Source organism: Ranitomeya variabilis, chromosome 1 (assembly GCF_051348905.1).
Source record: "Ranitomeya variabilis isolate aRanVar5 chromosome 1, aRanVar5.hap1, whole genome shotgun sequence".
NCBI classification, from domain to species: domain Eukaryota; kingdom Metazoa; phylum Chordata; class Amphibia; order Anura; family Dendrobatidae; genus Ranitomeya; species Ranitomeya variabilis.
The window spans coordinates 853,931,081-853,951,679 of record NC_135232.1 but is presented as its reverse complement, the minus strand read 5'-3'; the positions used below and the strand labels follow the sequence as shown (position 1 = coordinate 853,951,679).

The 20,599-nt window shown below is 42.6% G+C and overlaps 1 protein-coding gene across 9 annotated transcripts in view; it reads left to right on the top strand.

Annotated features, from left to right (window-relative positions):
- ANKRD17 (ankyrin repeat domain 17) overlaps nucleotides 1–20,599 on the top strand; it is a 173,705-nt gene that overhangs the window by 124,837 nt on the left and 28,269 nt on the right. For 7 of the 9 annotated variants that reach the window (XM_077276900.1, XM_077276930.1, XM_077276871.1 and 4 more), the window contains 4 exons: nucleotides 1,538–1,686; nucleotides 2,184–2,295; nucleotides 2,557–2,702; nucleotides 12,203–12,345. In XM_077276900.1, the coding sequence (XP_077133015.1) occupies nucleotides 1,538–1,686; nucleotides 2,184–2,295; nucleotides 2,557–2,702; nucleotides 12,203–12,345 (550 nt within the window). The remainder of the gene's footprint in view (nucleotides 1–1,537; nucleotides 1,687–2,183; nucleotides 2,296–2,556; nucleotides 2,703–12,202; nucleotides 12,346–20,599) is intronic. The other 2 variants (XM_077276938.1, XM_077276889.1) reach the window with 1 other exon arrangement.

Below are 20,599 nucleotides of genomic sequence, written 5' to 3'. Positions count from 1 at the left end.
AAATAAGCAACTTTGTCATATATCAATTCAGAGGAATCTGCTTCTCTCTCCACCAGGACTAATCAGTCATTTTCCAAATCCTGAATTTCTGGGTAAAATCTGTATGCAGTGAAGACAGATTCTTACATTACTGAGATGAAGAACAATTGCCACGAAGATGTTTTGCCTCTAGCGTCTTCCCTCTAAATAGTATTGGAAAAGTTATCAGTTGCTACTGAGAAGATTCTATGTAGGTCAGTGTTCCCCAAGCTCCAGTCCCAATAGGTCATGTTTTCAGGATTTTCTTCGTATTGCACATGAGAAAACGTGGCATTTTCTCATGTCATGATTATTCCATCACCAGTGCAATATTAAGGATACCAGGTAATATCTGTTGGGGGGCCGTGAGAACTAGAATTTGGTAAGCATCGATATAAAGGGGAGAAGGAGGCCTTCTCTTCCCCTTCCCATCTACATAGAATCCTATTAGTAGCAGCTCTCATCTCCTATCTGTCATGTAATCATCTGTCTTCACTGAATACAGATCTTACCAGTAAATTGAGCACTTGAAGAATGACTGATCAGTCCTGGTGGAGAAAGAAGCAGATGTCTCTGAGACCTATTACAAAGTTGCTTTTTTCATGTGTCCTATTAGTTTATAAAGTACATATTGAAATGACTGCTACTCTTTAAATATACAGGCCTATAGGGTAGTTGGGTCAGTATATGGAAAGAATTACATTCCCTAACAAGGCACAGAAATTAAATGAATTAATTACCCTAAGCTTTCTGGTCTATATGGTTGTTACTAGTGATGAGTGAATGTGCTCTGATAACGTATTATCCGAACATGCTCAGGTGCTAACCTAGTGTCGTGGGTGTGCCTGGATAGTACGTTCGAGTCCCTGCGGCTGCTAAACAAATAGGCAATCCCTGCATGTGTTGAGGCTGTCTAACAGCCGGGAATCATGAAGCTCTAGGGACTTGAACATATTATTCGAGCACGCCTGAGATACCCGAATAACACTCGAGCAGGCTAAAATAGCACGTTATTCGAGCACGCTTGCTCATCAGTAGTTGCATGATGTATAAAGCGGACTTCCTGTCCATACGTAATGGTATAGCCTGTGAGCATCGAGTGCTGTGTAATCTTATATGGCACTTGTTCCAGAGTCACCACTTTATATTCAGAACAATGGAAGAATTGAAGCATGGAAATGCTTCCAGTAACCAGGTCCCATTGCCTTAGCATATTAATGCTTTGGCTATTGATTGGTAGGTTTAGGTTCTCTCCATGACTTTGTTATTGAAAAGCTCCCCATACCTGGACAACCCTTGGGGCCTCCAAGTGACAGATCCGGCAGAGCATTGTGGCTTCCATCATACAGGAGCCACAATTCCGAGGGTCGCAGAGCCATAATTCAGAGATGGTAAATGTTTAGTGATTTTGAGCACCTACTTATCAAAGTTTCACCTCCGACCTTGTATTAAACTTTTAATGCAACTGCATACCTTATTCTTTTATAGCACTACTAAGTTGAGATATTTTATTCAACAGCAGTGAGTGGAAGAACGTCTGCAATCTCAAACACTCCTACCCACAGCATTGCAACTTCCATATCCCAACCTCAGACGCCAACTCCAAGTCCCATTATATCTCCTTCAGCCATGTTACCAATCTACCCCTCCATAGATATTGATGCACAGGTAAGATATGTGATAAGCTGCTCCCATGGAAGTGGACGGAAAGTAACACACCCATATGTGGCCACACTTTTAATTTATTCTTTTGACTGAATATGGAAGCCACCTTTCAAGGATACTTTTTTTTCCACTAGCTGCAGTTCTTGGAAGTAGTGGAAACCCACATCTTTCAGACTTGTATGATGTTTGTTGTGGCGATTCCATTAATGTCCAGTTTAGAGTTACCCTTTAAGCTATACATTGTTTCCTGTTGGATTTTATGGTCAGAATCTAGGAATTATGCTTGTAAATACATCTTGAGCTACCACTGACATTGCTACAATATGGATTGGTATCGTTATATGGACATACTCACAACGCTACGAATTTTCAGAAAGGTGTTGCGTTAAGCTAGCCCATTTTCCTTTTGGTTGCCCTGTTCACAATCTGTTTAGGATCTGTCTTATTAGGCTGGGTTGTAAGTCTATGTATTTTAATGAAGTAGTTCTCTTTTCCAATAGACTGAAAGTAACCACGATACCGCTTTAACCCTTGCTTGTGCTGGTGGCCATGAAGAGCTGGTGCAGACTCTTCTGGAAAGGGGAGCCAATATTGAACACAGAGATAAGAAAGGTAAAGGTATCCTTCCATTGAGAACAGGGCAGATTTACCATCTGTAGCTTGGATGCCATATTGATGGCCATTGCAATAACTATGTATCTATTGCTAAATATATGATTGGATCCTGCCCGAAGGAAAAAAAGCTCTTCTCTATGTTTCTCTATATATAAGCGGCTTGTAAAGGACTGGGAATGCCAGCTAATGAATTCTGTATATTGTAATTTGCCCAATGTATCGCACTTTTAATCTTTTTTTGTTTGTTTAAATTTATAGGTTTTACACCACTTATCTTGGCTGCAACTGCTGGTCATGTTGGCGTGGTCGAGATTTTGCTGGACAATGGTGCTGACATAGAAGCTCAGTCTGAAAGGACCAAAGACACACCATTATCATTGGCCTGCTCTGGTGGCAGACAAGAGGTATCAATCTTTTCTTATATGTTTGGTAACAGACTTTGACATGTACGATAAACTAAAAACAGGGTTCTCGCGGGAGGCAAAACCCAAGGAGACAAAGTGCAATACAATTTCAAACTAAAATCACTAATTTATTCAGAATTTTAAAGTAGCTTACAATAGTGAAACGCAGCAATTCCTCACCAATGTACGAGCACAGTGTTGTCAAAACCAATCAAAGTCCAATAGGGATCATCTAAGTATAAGCTATATATTCTAGGATAGATATGACAATGCAGTGGTAATATGGGGCACCCTGAAATGTAGACCATGCATCAGTGAATATATATTATGTATTCACTGATGGTGGGGGTTTCTCTATATGGTGATTCATCTTTTATTATGATGAATTTCAGAATTTCCTATTACTGGGTGGTGGAAGTAAGTTCATTTAAGGTGTCAAATGGCCTCTTTGGTAGTCAGGTGGAAGTTACGATGGACTAATCTGACCTAATAAAGGATTTAAAATCTCATGGTGGTGAACATGCTCAGTTATGGAGGGCCAGCCTGAAGGATGTGATATGGTAGCTCTTTCGGCTATCCGACCTGGTAAAGTAGGTCGGACAGCTGGGATATCACAGTATCTGGGAATCCCTGCAACCAAGTACTCCACCTTACTCCAACATTGGTTGAATAATCCTGAGATTAAAATAAAACTGTGGCCATTTTGCCATCCAAACCTTGTGTGTTTTGTACTTATTAGGGTTGAGGGTTGCCAGAGTTATGATTTGTTTTATGGGGAGTAAGGGTCCGTCCCTTCCCATATACATTAGCCAAGATTTCCCTGGAACCCCTTAGGGCGGGGAGGGACAGACCATAATGCATGGTTGAAGTTTTAAGTTTCATACCTGTGTAGTTCTTTTAGTTAATGGGATCCTGCATTGTAGGGCTGAGCACAGGATGTATGCTTGTTGCATTTTTGAAAGAGCGGAGTTTATCAGGGGGTTGAATTCCTCTTCCTATCCCTTTGTTCATATATATGTACAGTATATATTCCTTCTCGCCCATCCATCTTGGTATTTCTCCGGCTTCTCATATTCCTTCTTTCTGATGTAGCTGTCATTTGGCACTGCCACATTGATTATCATTGCTGTCTTCTGATCCTTGTCTACTATCACAATGTCTGGTTGGTAAGCAACTTCCATCTCTTCTTTGTGCCAGCACACTATGCCAGCAGGGTATTTGATAACTGGCAGGGCATATTGATGGCGCGGATTTTATTCTTCCCATTGAGCTGGCTCTCCAGGACCTGTTACCCTTTGATGGTATTTAGATGTTGCTGCTTTCCTTGCCTCCACATCAGGGTTACTATATCACTGTGGGATGCCGAGGTACTTGTAGCATGTCTGTACGAGTACATCTGCTATGTGCCCTGCTGGTAATTCCACTCCATCAGTCTTGACTACCTTGCGTCTCTTTATTAGCAACTGGTCGCACTTCTCCAGTCCGAAGGACATCTCGATGTCTTCACTGTAGATCCTTGTCCGGTGGATCAGTGAATTGATGTCTCGCTTTGTTTTTCGCATACAGCTTGATATCATCCATGTAGAGGAGGTGGCTGCTGGTGCTTCCACTCTTGAACTTGTATCCATAGCCATACTCTGTAATTATCTGACTGAGGGGGTTCAAGCCTATGCAGAACTGCAATGGTGACAGTGCATCACCTTGGTGGTATATGCTGCATTTGATGGTCACTTGTGCTAGTTGTCTTGAGTTTATTTCTAATGTTGTTGTCCATAGCCCCATTGAGTTTGAGGAAGGTTCTTAATTTCTTGTTGAAATTGTAGAGAGTCAAGCATTCACAAATCCATGTGTGTGGCATTGAGTCATAGGCTTTGCTGTAGTCAATCCAGGCTGTGCTGGTATTGGTCTGTCTGGACCTTGAGTCTTGAGCAACTGCTCTATCTACTAGGAGCTGGTGCTTGGAGCCCCTGCTGTTGGTCCCAATGCCTTTCTGAGCTGGATTCATGTACTGGCTCATATGGTTCTGTAGCTTGGTGGCTAAGATGCCTGACAGGAGTTTCCATGTTGTTGTTGGGCGGTAGTTGGATGGAACTGTTCCTTTGTGAGGATCCTTCATGATCAGCACTGTTCTTTCTTGTTTTGGGCAAGCTGGGTGGTGGCCAACTTCTAGCAGTTGGTTCATCTGCTTAGCCATGCGTTCATGTACTGCTGTTAATATCTTTAGCCATTAGGTGTGAATCATGTCTGGACAGCAGTTGCTGTCCAGCTCTTCATGTTCTTGACCCGCTGTTGGATGTCTGCTTCTGTAATGGTGACTGGTTCTTGCTCTAGCTGAATGCTGTGTTATTCTCAGATCTTTCAGCCACATTGCACTGGTGTTGTGTGTTTTCTCCTCCCATATGTTCAGTCTCTGCTATTGGTGGAGTTGCTGCCTTTGTGCTGTTACTCTTTAGTTGGGAATACACCTTGGATGGATCTTAGGAGAACAGGGCATTTATCTTCTTGGCCTCAGCTTCTCTAGTGTATCTCCCTAGTCTTGCAGCGAGTGCCGTGAGCCTTTGTTTAGCAGTGTCTAGGGCAGTGGTCTCCAACCTTTCTGACCTTCAGAGCCACATTCAGTCAGCTTAGAGAGGGGGTTGCGAGCCACATCCAGCTCCCACCCCATTCAAAGTAGTGTCAACCAAAGCCCCCATTACAGGTATAATAACCAAGGCTTTGCACATAAATCACTCCAAAGCAGTAAACTGAGATCCATGGGTTCCCACAATACCCCCATTCTGTATTCTCCCATCAAGGACTCCCAACACACTGTCACATCCAGATGTAGTACCACCTTCTAGTGTACCATACCTAAAACATCTCTAAACCCCTAAGACCAGTAAATGTGCATCCAGATCTGCACTTCTGTGCAGGGCAACTAAAAAAATTCACCATTTTGAGATGTTCTCTTCATACCAGTTTGCTAGACATGGAGCTAATGCACCAAGCTTGCAGACAGTCGCGAGCCACAATTCATGGGACCACGAGCCACATGTGTCTCCCGAGCCACAGGTTGGGGACCGCTGGTCTAGGGCTTCAGTTGGGGTCAGGCCTTTGTACTTGTCCAGCTTGGTCTTAATCTTGTTCTTTACACCCTTCAGTATCTGTTAGTTGGCTGACTTCCCTTAAGGTACCTTCACACTCAGCAACTTTGCAACGAGAACGACAACGATCGGTGACGTTGCAGCGTCCTGGATAGCGATCTCGTTGTGTTTGACACGCAGCAGCGATCTGGATCCCGCTGTGATATCGCTGGTCGGAGCTAGAAGTCCAGAACTTTATTTCGTCGCTGATCACCCGCTGTCATCGCTGGATCGGCGCGTGTGACGCCGATCCAGCGACGTGTTCACTTGTAACCAGGGTAAATATCGGGTTACTAAGCGCGGCCCTGCACTTAGTAACCCGATGTTTACCCTGGTTACCCGGGGGCTGCAGGGCGACTTCGGCATCGTTAAAGACAGTTTCAACGATGCCGAAGTCGTCCCCCTGATCGCTGGTTGCTGGAGAGAGCTGTCTGTGTGACAGCTCTCCAGCGACCACACAACGACTTACCAACGATCACGGCCAGGTCGTATCGCTGGTCGTGATCGTTAATAAATCGTTAAGTGTGAAGGTACCTTTAGTGTCGCCTTGATCTTTATCTCCAGTTTTCTTTTCCAAGGGGGGCACATACTTCTGTTCTTGCTGGCTGTATAGCCAAGCATTTCCATGGTTGTTGAGGCAGTAGCATAGATCATTTTATTAGTTTGAGTTATGGTGGTGGTAGGTATTGGCATCTTCTAGCATACGGTCTGGTCTAGTGGTGTTTCTTTGCTGAGCCTTGGCAGTTGATCTCTGGTATTGATGGTGTTTAGCTTATCTAAGATCTTCTGTTTCAGATGAGGGGGTTGTGGGGTGGATCCACATTGAAGTTGATCCATCTCAAGTTGTGATAATAGCTTTCTCTTTGACATTGAAACTAGCTGTTTCTCAGTCAGTGGACATGCAGGTCTTGTATCCATCCAGTGTTTCCTCATACGCTTCGTATATCCTCTCTCATTTGGTCTGCTGTTATAGTAGCATTTCATCAGATCCAGGTTCTCTTGCCTTGTCCATGTATGGGTTTTGTTCCAGTAGCCCATTTATCATATTGTCCTGGTTCCTCGACATTTGACTCACTTTGTTAATCCTGGCGACGTCCGAGTTGGCATGACTCTTCATTTGTGACACTCTCATGTTTATTGAGGTAGGCACTATAGTGTTAGTAGTCTATTTCCAACAGGATTGGAACCCGGGAGTCTCCCATGTTGGTGGTTGTGCACTTTTACCACCACCCTACAACTGCCACCTAAGGTAGGTATAGTGTAGGAGCCTTGGTATATTTATTTAATTTATTTTTCCACAGGGCAGAGCTGGGATTTGGACATCAGTCTCCCCTGTCATAGAAAAAATAAATCAAGGAATTGGGAAAAAGGGGAGAGAAAGACACATGTAGCAACCTTACTTTGCAATGGTACAGACCTATGTGTACCGAGCCCCAACACACGTTTCACTCTGTTTGTTCTGGGGGTGTGTGTGACACACATGTCCACTTTTTTTTTTAAATCGTTTTTCTCTAGCTTTTGATCTGTAATTTTCCTTATTTTTTTGCCCACAAAGTATAATATCCTTCCCACCCTTCCTGTCTACTACTACATCATGGTGGCTTTAAGTAAACCTTTGATTCCAATTTCAGGTAAGAAAAAAAGCTTGGTGTATGCACATGCTAGGATTTGGTTACTTGGCTACTAGTCCTGCAGTTTGTGTTTTCTTTGAAGATTTCTTGCCAAAATGTGCCATCCTCTGTGCCAAGAGAATTATACAGACAACAAAAATTGCAAATCTGTCTTTTGCTTGTGTGAGAATTGGCCCGGTGTCAGAACATGAGCCCCCATAGGCAGGGCTGCGGAGTCGGTAGGCTAAATCTCCGACTCCTCAATTTCCATGACACCGACTCCAACTCCACGACTCCGACTCCCTAATACATGGCTCATGTTTAAGTGACAATTTTTTTTTTTAAATTCATTTATTAATTCAGAATAAATCAAACAATACACACATTTGCATTTGTTGCGATCAATTATAACATAAAATACAAATAATTGCAATGCAACATCATGTCCAAGTAATGCAAAAATAGCAAATTGTGTATGTCAACCCACTAATGCTTATAAACTACCTTTTATATAACAGTAACTAACTACCAATAACAATACGTCGCCAAAGAAAATTCTACGTAATTCTCGCCCTGTGAGCGATGCCCCGGAGACCATAAATCCAGCTGCTTACAGAAGTGTTAAATTAGTGTGGATTATAGAGTGTGATGTGAGGAATTCCACCTACCCCAAATCTTCTCAAATTTATCCGGACATCCTCTGTTTTGGTACAGTGTTCTTTCATATGGAATAATCGAGTTTACTAATTCCACCCAGGCTCTGAGACAGGTGAGAACCACCCATCCACCTTAACGCTAACACTTTGTGTGCCATAAAAAGTGCCTCTCGTAAAAATATCCCAGTATAATGATCCCAAGTGTCCACATCCCACACTCCAAATAAGCAGGTCAATGGCTCAAGCGGGACAGGAATCGACAATAAGGATGTAAGTAATGTCGTCACCTCTATCCAATAATGGAAAACCACAGGGCACTTCCAAATCATGTGGATAAAATCTGCATCACGAGTATGACACCTTAGGCAATCTGACGAGTGGAGGCAACCCATTTTAAAGAGTCGCTTCGGTGTCAAATAAGACTGATATATAAAAACTAATTGGGTCATCCTATTGTTAATCGAAGGGGAACTTGTGTTGGGAGAGGAATGGAATGATATTCTGGAATCTCCAACTAATCAGGAAGAAGAGCCTCCCACTTCCCCCTGAAAGAATTGATGGCAGACCCAATTCCCTGGGACAACAAATATATATATAGAGTGGATATAAGTCCTTGAGGACCCTGTGATTTGAGAATGCCTATCAAAGACAAAGATGAAATAGCCCGACTTGTACCCGCATTCCGCATGTGTGATTGAAAAGCCGACCTTAATTGTAAATAACGGAAAAATTGAGATCTCGGGATATTATAAGTATTCTGTAATTGTTCAAAGGATACAAAACCCCCTGGTCATATATGTTACCTATGGAGAGAACACCACACGAAACCCAAAAATCGGTAGACGGATGGTTCAGCAACTTCGGAAGATAACCATTATTCCACAGTGGCATCTCATCTACTATACCTACAAATCCGATGGCTTTTTTAATTTGCCTCCATATTAATCTTGCCAACCGGAGTAAAGGCAGCAAACGAGGGCCACCTACCTTCTCCAACTCCAGAAACCCTAGTGGACAATCAATCCCGGCCGAGTGAACCAGATGACTCTGAGTTAGGTAGAGAACTATCGGGCATCCATTTATTTATTGCCCTTTTAAGTGACAAATTTACTGTGGTAAAATGGTAACATCAGGCTTTTAATCATTATTATGAAACAATAATCAAGCCATTTAGATAGAACATAAAATATATTTATTGGAATACAACTTTAGAACAAAAAACTTTTTTCATTATTACAATTTATTATACACTCTGCAGTATGTATATATAAAAAAAAGATTTCAGCAAACATACTGAATAATATTTGTGCCGTCTATGAATTTGTTCTGAGAAATAGTATTGCCTCCTTTAGATCTTCCTTCATAGATGACCTCACATCTGACCTGATTATTTTAAGGCTAGAGAACAACCTCTCTACACTAAATTGGTGGCAAAGCAGTAACCACATGGACAACATCTCTAACAATTTCAGGGTATAAAGGTATTGCCTCGTGTACAGTAAGTTTTGATTAATAATTGAACTCTTTTAGATTGACCATATTTCAGCAAAATTTTTCACTTCCTCTCAATCTGTTTTCTGTGGAAGTGGAGTCTTTTTCTCTGCATCAACGCTTTGCCTGCTCTGTGTCATTCAAATACTTGTCGAAATCAATCGCCTTATCTGATGAGGATGAAGGATCAGCAGCAGCAGCACTGGCAGGACCCGTGTCCTCTTGCTCTTGGCCGTCCTGTAGCTCATCCTAACTGCTACCTCAATCAAAGCTTTTTTTTCGTTTAGTAAGCTGTTGATCATCCAGCAAGATACGATGACTCTGGTCCACATAAACAGCTGCTAGAAGAGTTTTATTTTCTAATAGCAGTGTCTCGCTCTGTTTCATTGAAGCAGCAATGCCATCTGCGAGTAAACCTCCTCTTTGGGACAGGCAAAACAACAAGTTCTTCCACTCCTCAATAAAAATAACAGGAGTTAATTCCTCAGCTTGTAACTTTTTTAGTCACTGTAAATGGGTGATGAAGCAATTCCTTCAAGTCAGCCACCTGTGTCCATTGACCTTCATGTAGTGTTACCTGAGGGTTGGTCATATCTACAAGTAAGGGTTTCATCTTAAGCAATCACTCAATCATTAAATAGGTGCTGCCCCATCGACTGGCTCGATTCACAATTGCCCCTTTTCCAGCAAGTCTCTTCAAGATGGAATCAATTTTATAGGTTCTGGCAGCAATATCACATTTCCTCACTGTGTTAATCAGAGTTCCAGCATGTCCCTCTTGCAGAGTATTTCTTACTGCCAGCTGCAGCGTGTGCACAACACAGCACCTGTGATGAATAGGAAAGAGGTGTGAAGCAGCTTCAACAAGATCATCTAATTGTAAAGAATCATTTTGCTGTTCTTCTGTAGGAATATCTGTTTGTTTCTCCATTATGGGAACAGGACTGTGGCCCTCCATCTCCAACATACTGAATGTGAAATGTTCTTCTAACTGCTGTTCATCTTCATTATTCTCATTCATCAGTTTAATTGTACTTACCGTGTTTGCAGCATTATCAGTTACACTAGCAAGAACCTGTTTTTTAGTTCAGAATCTTGCAGAATTTTTTCCACTAAAGGTGTGGAGGAGCTGTGAAGAGCTTTAGTATCTCTTAGTGCCAGCTTCTTAGTAACAATTTTTTTTTTGTCACAAACATATAGAACATTGACAGCAAAATAGTTCACTCTGACGTGTGCAGGCATCCATTTTAAGAAATGCAAAACGTCTTGAGTCTTTAGATCTTATAAGATCTTCCCTTTGGTTAAGGGCTTCTTCAATCTCTAATTTTTTAATACTTTCTCTTTCAAGAGAAACACCAAGCTTGTGGGCCATTTCTCCATTTAGAGCTGTAAAAGCTGGTCATGCAAATAATGATAATGGTACACAACACCTTCACAACAAGCTCGATAAGCTTTCTTTCAAACACATCTTCTGTCATTGTTGCAGTAACTTTGTCACTTGCAAAATATCTTGTAACTGATGTTTGAGATGCTCTTTCCTCCTCCTTTGCCTGGCCGGAAGTGCTGGTCTCTGTTTTTTTTGGCTGCTGTGATCTTTTTCAATCACAGCTTTGTAAATGTATGGGTGGCAGCGTTGTAAATGTCTTTTTAGATTGGAAGCTCTTGAAGGAGCATTTTTCACTGCCTGAATATGCACTGATTTTTGGCATCACAGCATTTGTTTTCATCTGGATTACGTATACACTGACAGTGTTTTTTTTTTATCTTGAGTCTCTGTAAAATGCTCAAATACAGCTGACTTCATAAGATGCTTCTTAGACATTTTGTAATTATTTAAATTTGCTCTCAAAATATTTTTGTCTTGTAAAAAAAAAAAAAAAGCATTTTGTAATTCTTGCAAGAATAGGGAATCATGCACTGTAATTTATGATATAAATAAAACAATCTTTGCATAAATCAATAGGACAGATAAGTATAAAGTTTGTTAAATATGTTAGATAGCTTTATGCTGAACTTTCAATGTCAGGCTTGCCTCGGGGTACAGCTCACTAAATGCTTCACATCATATTTCTTCACTGTCTATGAAGAGGGAAGGAGGGAGGGAGCATGTTTGTGCTGAATCACATTCCAGAACACACACAGACATTTATAGGACATTTCATAACTTTCCCAAGTTCTTGTGAAAAAAATATTCCCCACAAACTGCATTGAACTACTGTATCCAATTAATTATATATTTTAGGAGTCGGTCCATTTTATACCTACTCCAACTTCACCAAAATGGGGTCCGACTCCTCAGCCTTGCCCATAGGTGCGCACCACAGAAGTGCCCACCACTTATATGCACCTGTGGATGGGCAACCATCTGCTGCCCTAAGAAGCTACCTAGTCCTGTGCCAATGTCTGCATACAGCCCACATGCCCAATTATTAACTTGGCTTAAATCGGCATTTACCGCACAGTTATTTTCCCTCTGAAAGACTTATTGAGATTTGCTACAAGACAAAAAAAAAACTGGAAAATGATCATGTACTGGTTTATAGCAAAAGTAATATTTTCTGAACTTGGGAAACCAGTATGGCTGGATTCCTAATCTGTGGAATTATTGTATTGATATTTAGGTGGTGGAGCTGCTGTTGGCTCGCGGAGCGAATAAAGAGCATAGAAACGTTTCCGATTATACCCCTCTAAGCTTGGCTGCTTCCGGTGGTTATGTCAACATCATCAAAATCTTGTTGAATGCCGGTGCAGAAATCAACTCAAGGTATGTTCTTTATTTTCTTATGCAAATCTGGTGGTATGGTGAAATCTATCAGAGAATAATTACTTGTTGTGTTTTGATCAAAATCAGAATAGACGTTCCCTTATATTAGGCTAGGGTCACATTGCGTTAGGGCAATCCGTTAAGCGCTAACGCAATGTCTTTTTCAGGGTCGTGTTAAACGTCCCCGCTAGCGCAGATCCCCGATCTGCGAGAGCGGGGGAACGGACCTCGGGCGCGCCGCGGACGCTGCGAGCAGCGTCCGAGGCGCGCTACAGAAGAACGGCACATCGCTAGCGTCCACCCAATGTGGGTGGGCGCTAGCGACGCGCTCACCATTAGAGGCAATGGCGGCGTTAACGGACTACGTTAACCCGCGTTATGCCGCGGTGTAACGTAGTCTGTTTAACGCGGTCACATTAACGCAATGTGACCCTAGCCTTATAACGTTTATATCTAATATGATCAAAAGAAACCTGCCCTCATATATTCTTAAGTCAGCTAATGCTTTTATTCTAACGCTTGTATGGGGAAATTACTTCATCTTCAGTTTTCTGCAGTGAGGGTCAAAAGATTTAATGGATTTAGATATAAAAAAAGTTCACACCATATCCCACAATTCAGCAGTGACTGCTATCACTCCTGACTCCCCCATACACATGAAAGTTATAGACTCTGCACTCCAGGGGTTGATGTGAAAGATATGAATAAAGTTGTTGTTTTTTTTTAACCCCTTTACTCCTGACCGTGGTTTGCACGTTGGTGATCAGACCAATTTTTACAGTTCTGACCACTGTTACTTTGTGTTTATAACTCTGGAATGCTTCAACGGATCCTGGTGATTCTGAGATTGTTTCATTGTGACATATTGTACTTCATGATCGTGATAAAATTTCTTCAATATGACTTGTGCTTATTTTTGAAAATAAAAAAAACAAAAACGGAAATTTAGCAAAAATTTTGAAATTTTCAAACTTTGTATTTTCATGCCCTTTATCACAGAGATATATCACACAAAATCTTAATATATACTTACCTTGTAATGTCTTCACTTCTGGTCCGTCCAGATTTGTCCAGATCCCAGAATTCCAAGCAGCGGAAGTTCACCGACCGCCATATTGGGACACCCAAGTGGTGGGTGTCTCAATATGGAAACTGCTGGTGGTACTACCAGTGGAACACCGTCGCAAACAGTCTGCCGCCGGGATCAGCAGAATGATTTACTGACTGCCGCCATCTTTGCAGGAGGAGCGCATGTGCAGTTTTTAATGTGACCGCCGCTATCTGCACAAAGATGGCGGCGGTCTGATTTACTGCGCCTGCATGAATTCCGCACAGTAAATCATTCGGCTGATCTGTGACATGTCTACAAGCAGAGGAAGCCTTTCACATTAAAGGGGTTTCCCATTAACGAAAGTTCAGAGAGGCCCGGCGCCTGCGCACTGCAGTACTCTGCTCTGCCCTCAACAGGGCAGGCAAAGTATGCCTGTGCCGCAGCCGCAGCATGAAGACAAGAAGAGGACGTCATCGTAAGAAGATGGGAGGCCCTGGATCGCGACGCCCATTGGACCAGAACCGCAGCGAGACCCCCCCGGGTGAGTATAATCTAACCTCTTTTTCTCATCTTTCAGGATACATGGGGGTCTTATCTACAGCATTACAGAATGCTGTAGATAAGCCCCTGATGCCGGTGGGCTTAGCTCACCTTTGATTTTGGGGGTGACAGGTTCCCTTTAAAAATTGACTCTGACCGTGTACAGAGCATACCACATATCCTGGTAAGGGGAGGAAGCAAAAGACCATACTGACATTACAGCAGGGAATCACAGAGGATTCATTTTGTCAGGTAAAATATTTCACTGACTGTTTTTAACCCCTTCCCGACCCATGACGCCACGTAGGCGTCATGAAAACGTGTGCCAATCCGACCCATGACGCCTATGTGGCGTCATGGAATGATCGCGTCCCTGCAGATCGGGTGAAGGGGTTAACTCCCATTTTACCCGATCTGCAGAGACAGGGGGAGTGGTACTTCAGCTCAGGGGGGGTGGCTTCACCCCCCCGTGGCTACGATCGCTCTGATTGGCTGTTGAAAGTGAAACTGCCAATCAGAGCGATTTGTAATATTTCACCTAAAAAACTGGTGAAATATTACAATCCAGCCATGGCCGATGCTGCAATATCATCGGCCAATGCTGGAAATACTGAAGTGACCCCACACCCACCGATCGCCCCCCCCCCAGTCCTCCGTTATGGGGTCCGGTCCCCTCCGTCCGCCTGCCGGCTCCCCCGTCCTCCTGTCCGCTCCCTCCTTGTTTGGATTCACCCCCCCTGTGGTCCGATTACCCCCCCTGTGCTCCGATCCACCACCCCTTCATACTTACCGATCCTCCCGGTGTCCGTACGTCTCCTCGCTGGGCGCCGCCATCTTCCAAAATGGCGGGCGCATGCTCAGTGCGCCCGCCGAATCTGCCAGCCGGCAGATTCCTTACAAGTACATTTTGGTCGCTGTGGTAGGTTCTATCACAGCGATCAAAATAAAAAAAATAATAAATAACCCCCCCCTTTATCACCCCCATAGGTAGGGACAATAATAAAATAAAGAAAATATTTTTTTTTTTTTTTTTTCGTTTTCCACTAGGGTTAGGGTTAGAACTAGGGGTAGGGTTAGGGTTATGGCATGTGCACACAGTGCGGATTTGGCCGCGGATCCGCAGCGGATTGGCCGCGGATCCGCAGCGGATTGGCCGCTGCGAATTCGTAGCAGTTTTCCATCAGGTTTACAGTACCATGTACACCTATGGAAAACCAAATCCACTGTGCCCATGGTGCGGAAAATTCCGTGCAGAAACGCTGCGTTGTATTTTCCGCAGCATGTCAATTCTTTGTGCGGATTCCGCAGCGTTTTACACCTGTTGCTCAATAGGAATCCGCAGGTGAAATCCGCACAAAAAAACACTGGAAATCTGCTGTAAATCTGCAGGTAAAACGCAGTGCCTTTTACCTGCAGATTTTTCAAAAATCGTGCGGAAAAATCTCACACGAATCCGCAACGTGAGCACATAGCCTTAGGGTTAGGGTTGGAATTAGAGTTAGGGTTGTAAATAGGGCTAGGGTTGGAAATAGGGTTAAGATTAGGCTTGTGGTTAGGGTTACGGATAGGGTTAGGGGTGTATTGGGGTTACAGTTGTGGTTAGGGTTGGGATTAGGGTTAAGGTTGGGATTAGGGTTAGGATTGGGATTAGGGTTAGGATTAGGGTTAGGGTTGGAATTAGGGTTATGGGTGTGTTGCGGTTAGGGTTGTGATTAGGGTTATGGCTACAGTTGGGATTAGGATTAGGGGTGTGTTGGGGTTAGTGTTGAAGTTAGAATTGAGGGGTTTCCACTGTTTAGGCACATCAGGGGTCTCCAAACGCAACATGGCGCCACCATTGATTCCAGCCAATCTTGCGTTCAAAAAGTCAAATGGTGCTCCCTCCCTTCTAAGCCCCGACGTGCGCCCAAACAGTGGTTTACCCCCACATTTGGGGTACCAGCGTACTCAGGACAAACTGGGCAACAACTGTTGGGGTCCAATTTCTCCTGTTACCCTTGCAAAAATAAAAAATTAGTTGCTAAAACATAATTTTTGAGGAAAGAACAATTATTTTTTATTTTCACGGCTCTGCGTTATAAACTTCTGTGAAGCACTTGGGGGTTGAAAGTGCTCATCACACATCTAGATAAGTTCCTTGGGGGGTCTATTTTCCAAAATGGGGTCACTTGTGGGGTGTTTCTACTGTTTAGGCACATCAGGGGCTCTGCAAATGCAATGTGACGCCCGCAGACCATTCCATCAAAGTCTGCATTTCAAATGCCACTACTTCCCTTCCGAGCCCCGGCATATGCCCAAACAGTGGTCTACCCCCACATATGGTGTATCAGCGTACTCGCAACAAACTGGGCAACAAATATTGGGGTCCAATTTCTCCTGTTACCCTTGTGAAAATAAAAAATTGCTTGCTAAAACATCTTTTTTGAGGAAAGAAAAATGATTTTTTATTTTCACGGCTCTGCGTTGTAAACTTCTGTGAAGCACTCGGGGGTTGAACGTGCTCACCACACATCTAGATAAGTTCCTTGGGGGGTCTAGTTTCCAAAATGGGGTCAATTGTGGGGGGTTTCTACTGTTTAGGCATATCAGGGGCTCTGCAAACGTAACATGATGCCCGCAGACCATTCCATCAAAGTCTGCATTCCAAAACGTCACTACTTCCCTTCCGAGCCCCGGCATATGCCCAAACAGTGGTTTACCCCCACATATGGGGTATCAGCGTACTGAAGAGAAAATGGACAACAACTTTTGGGGTCCAATTTCTCCTGTTACTCTTGCGAAAATAAAAAATTCTGGGCTAAAAAATATTTTTGAGGAAAGGAAACACATTTATTATTTTCACGGCTCTGCGTTATAAACTTCTGTGAAGCACTTGGGGGTTCAAAGTGCTCACCACACATCTAGATTAGTTCCCTTGGGGGTCTAGTTTCCAAAGTGGAGTCACTTGTGGGGAGTTCCTACTGTTTAGGCACATCAGGGGGCTCTGCAAACGCAACCTGACGCCCGCAGAGCATTCCATCAAAGTCTGCATTTCAAAACATCACTACTTCCCTTCCGAACCCCGACGTGTGCCAAAACAGTGGTTTACCCCCACATATGGAGTATCAGCATACTCAGGAGAAACTGGACAACAACTTTTGGGGTCCAATTTCTCCTGTTACCCTTGGGAAAATAAAAAATTGTGGGCTAAAAAATCATTTTTGAGAAAAGAAAAATTATTTTTTATTTTCATGGCTCTGCGTTATAAACTTCTGTGAAGCACTTGGGGGTTCAAAGTGCTCACCACACATCTAGATTAGTTCCTTGGGAGGTCTAGTTTCCAAAATGGGGTCACTTGTGCGGGAGCTCCAATGTTTAGGCACACAGGGGCTCTCCAAACGCGACATGGTGTCCGCTAATGATTGGAGCTATTTTTCCATTCAAAAAGCCAAATGGCGTGCCTTCCCTTCCGAGCCCTGCCGTGCGCCCAAACAGTGGTTTACCCCCACATATGGGGTATCATCGTACTCAGGACAAACTGGACAACAACATTTGGGGTCCAATTTCTCCTATTACCCTTGGGAAAATAAAAAATTCTGGGCTAAAAATCATTTTTGAGGAAAGAAAAATTATTTTTTATTTTCACGGCTCTGCGTTATAAACTTCTGTGAAGCACCTGGGGGTTATAAACTTCTGTGAAGCACCTGGGGGTTATAAGTGCTCACTATCCTTCTAGATAAGTTCCTTGGGGGGTCTAGTTTCCAAAATGGGGTCACTTGTAGGGGAGCTCCAATGTTTAGGCACACAGGGGCTCTCCAAACGCGACATGGTGTCCGCTAACGATTGGAGCTAATTTTCCATTCAAAAAGTCAAATGGCGCTCCTCCCCTTCCGAGCCTTGCCGTGCACCCAAACAGTGGTTTACCCCCACATATGAGGTATCGGCGTACTCGGGAGAAATTGCCCAAAAAATTTTAGGATCCATTTTATCCTGTTGCCCATGTGAAAATGAAAGAATTGAGGCTAAAAGAAATTTTGTGTGGAAAAAAAGTACTTTTTCATTTTTGCGGATCAATTTGTGAAGTACCTGGGGGTTTAAAGTGCTCATTATGCCTCTAGATAAGTTCCTTGGGGGGTCTAGTTTCCAAAATGGGGTCACTTGTGGAGGAGCTCCAATGTTTAGGCACACAGGGGCTTTCCAAACGCGACATGGTGTCCGCTAACGATGGAGATAATTTTTCATTCAAAAAGTCAAATGGCGCTCCTTCCCTTTCGAGCCTTACCATGTGCCCAAACAGTGGTTTACCCCCACATGTGAGGTATTGGTGTACTCAGGAGAAATTGTCCAACAAATTTTAGGATCCATTTTATCCTGTTGCCCATGTGAAAATGAAAAAATTGAGGCTAAAATAATTTTTTTGTGGAAAAAAAAGTACTTTTTCATTTTTACGGAACAATTTGTGAAGCACCTGGGGGTTTAAAGTTCTCACTATCCTTCTAGATAAGTTCCTTTGGGGGTCTAGTTTCCAAAATGGGGTCACTTGTGGGGGAGCTCCAATGTTTAGGCACACGGGGGCTCTCCAAACGCGACATGGTGTCCGCTAAAGATTGGAGCCAATTTTTCATTGAAAAAAAGTAAAATGGCGCTTCTTCCCTTCCGAGCCCTGCCGTGCGCCCAAACAGTGGTTTACCCCCACATATGAGGTATCAGCGTACTCAGGACAAATTGGACAACAACGTCCATGGTCCAGTTTCTCCTTTTACCCTTGGGAAAATAAAAAAATTGTTGCTAAAAGATCATTTTTGTGACTAAAAAGTTAAATGTTCATTTTTTACTTCCATGTTGCTTCTGCTGCTGTGAAACACCTGAAGGGTTAATAAACTTCTTGAATGTGGTTTTGAGCACCTTGGGGGGTGCAGTTTTTAGAATGGTGTCACGTTTGGGTATTTTCAGCCATATAGAACCCTCAAACTGACTTCAAATGTGAGGTGGTCCCTAAAAAAAATGGTTTTGTAAATTTTGTTGTAAAAATGAGAAATCACTGGTCAAATTTTAACCCTTATAACTTCCTAGCAAAAAAAAAATTTGTTTCCAAAATTGTGCTGATGTAAAGTAGACATGTGGGAAATGTTATTTATTAACTATTTTGTGTCACATAACTCTCTGGTTTATTAACTCTTCAGGTGCTTTCCAGGAATTTTTGGAATGTGGAAAAATAAAAAATTTACTGCAGATCCATTTTTTTTTAATCTTGACAAGGGTAACTTTGTTGTGTAATTTCTCCTGAGTACACGGATACCCCATATGAGGGAGAAAACTACAGTTTGGGCACATGGCAGAGCTTGGAAGGGAAGGAACGCCTTTTGCCTTTTTGAATTCAAAATTTGCTGGAACAATTGGCGGATGCCATGTCGCGTCTGGAGAGCCTCTTATCTGCCTAAACAGTGAAAACCACCACAAGTGAACCCATTTTGGAAAATAGACCCCTCAAGGAATGTATTTAGATGTGTGCTGAGCACCTTGAACCCTCAGGTGCTTCACAGAAGTTAACTTTAAGCCATGAAAATAAAAAAAAAAATAATCACATTTTCTCCACAAATTTTGGACCCAAATGTTGAAATTTCATAAGAGTAACAGGAGAAATTGCACCATACAATTTGTAGTGCAATTTCTCCTGAGTACGCCGATACCTAATATGTGGGGGAATACTACTTTTGAGGCACAGTGCAAAGCTCATATTGGAGTTCAGATTTTGCTGCAATGGTTTGAGGAGGCCTTGTCACATTGGCAGAGCCCCTGAGGTGTCAGAACAGAAACCCCCTATATGTAAACTCATTTTGCAAACTACATTCCCAGATGAATTTATCTAGTGGTGCAGTGATCATATTGACACCACCTGTGCCTCACAGAAATTTATACCATTGAGCGGTGAAGAAAGAATTACTTACATTTTTACCACTAAAAAAATTTTTAGCCCCAAGTTTTGAAATTTTGTAAGGGCTAATAGGAAAAAATGGTCTTCAGTTTGTTAGAAAAAAATTCCTGAGTGCGCCAATACCATACATGTAGTCTGGAAATATTTTTCAGGCTAAGAGAGCCAGACTTTCCTGTTATGGTTTGCAAGTGCCATGACCCAATGGGCGAGCCTATGAGGTGCCAGAACAGCAGAACCCCCCCATAAGTGACCCCGTTTTGCAAACTATACCTTTCAATGAATTTAGGTGTGCAGTGATCATGTTGACATCACGGGTGTGTCACAAAATGTTATGCCATTGGGCAGTGAAGGGCAGTATCATTCCACATGTGGTAAAATTGATAAGGTAGTTTTATTCTTCGGGTCAGTACGATTACAGTGATACCCAATTTATATAGTTTTTTTTATGGTTTGACGCTTTTACACAAACTATTTTATAGAAAAAATAATTATTTTCCTTTCTTTTTTCTGAGAGCTATAACCTTTTTATTTATTTTTATTTTCTTTGCTGATGGAGCTGTATGGTGGCTTGTTTTTTGCGGGACAAGATGACGTTTTCAGCGGTACCATGTTTATTTATATCCGTCTTTTTGATCGCATTTTATTCCACTTTGTATTCAGCAGTATGATAAACATTGTGTTTTTTTGTTTTTTTTTGCTTTGTTTTTTTTTTTATTTTTTATGGTTTCACTAAGGCTATGTGCACACGT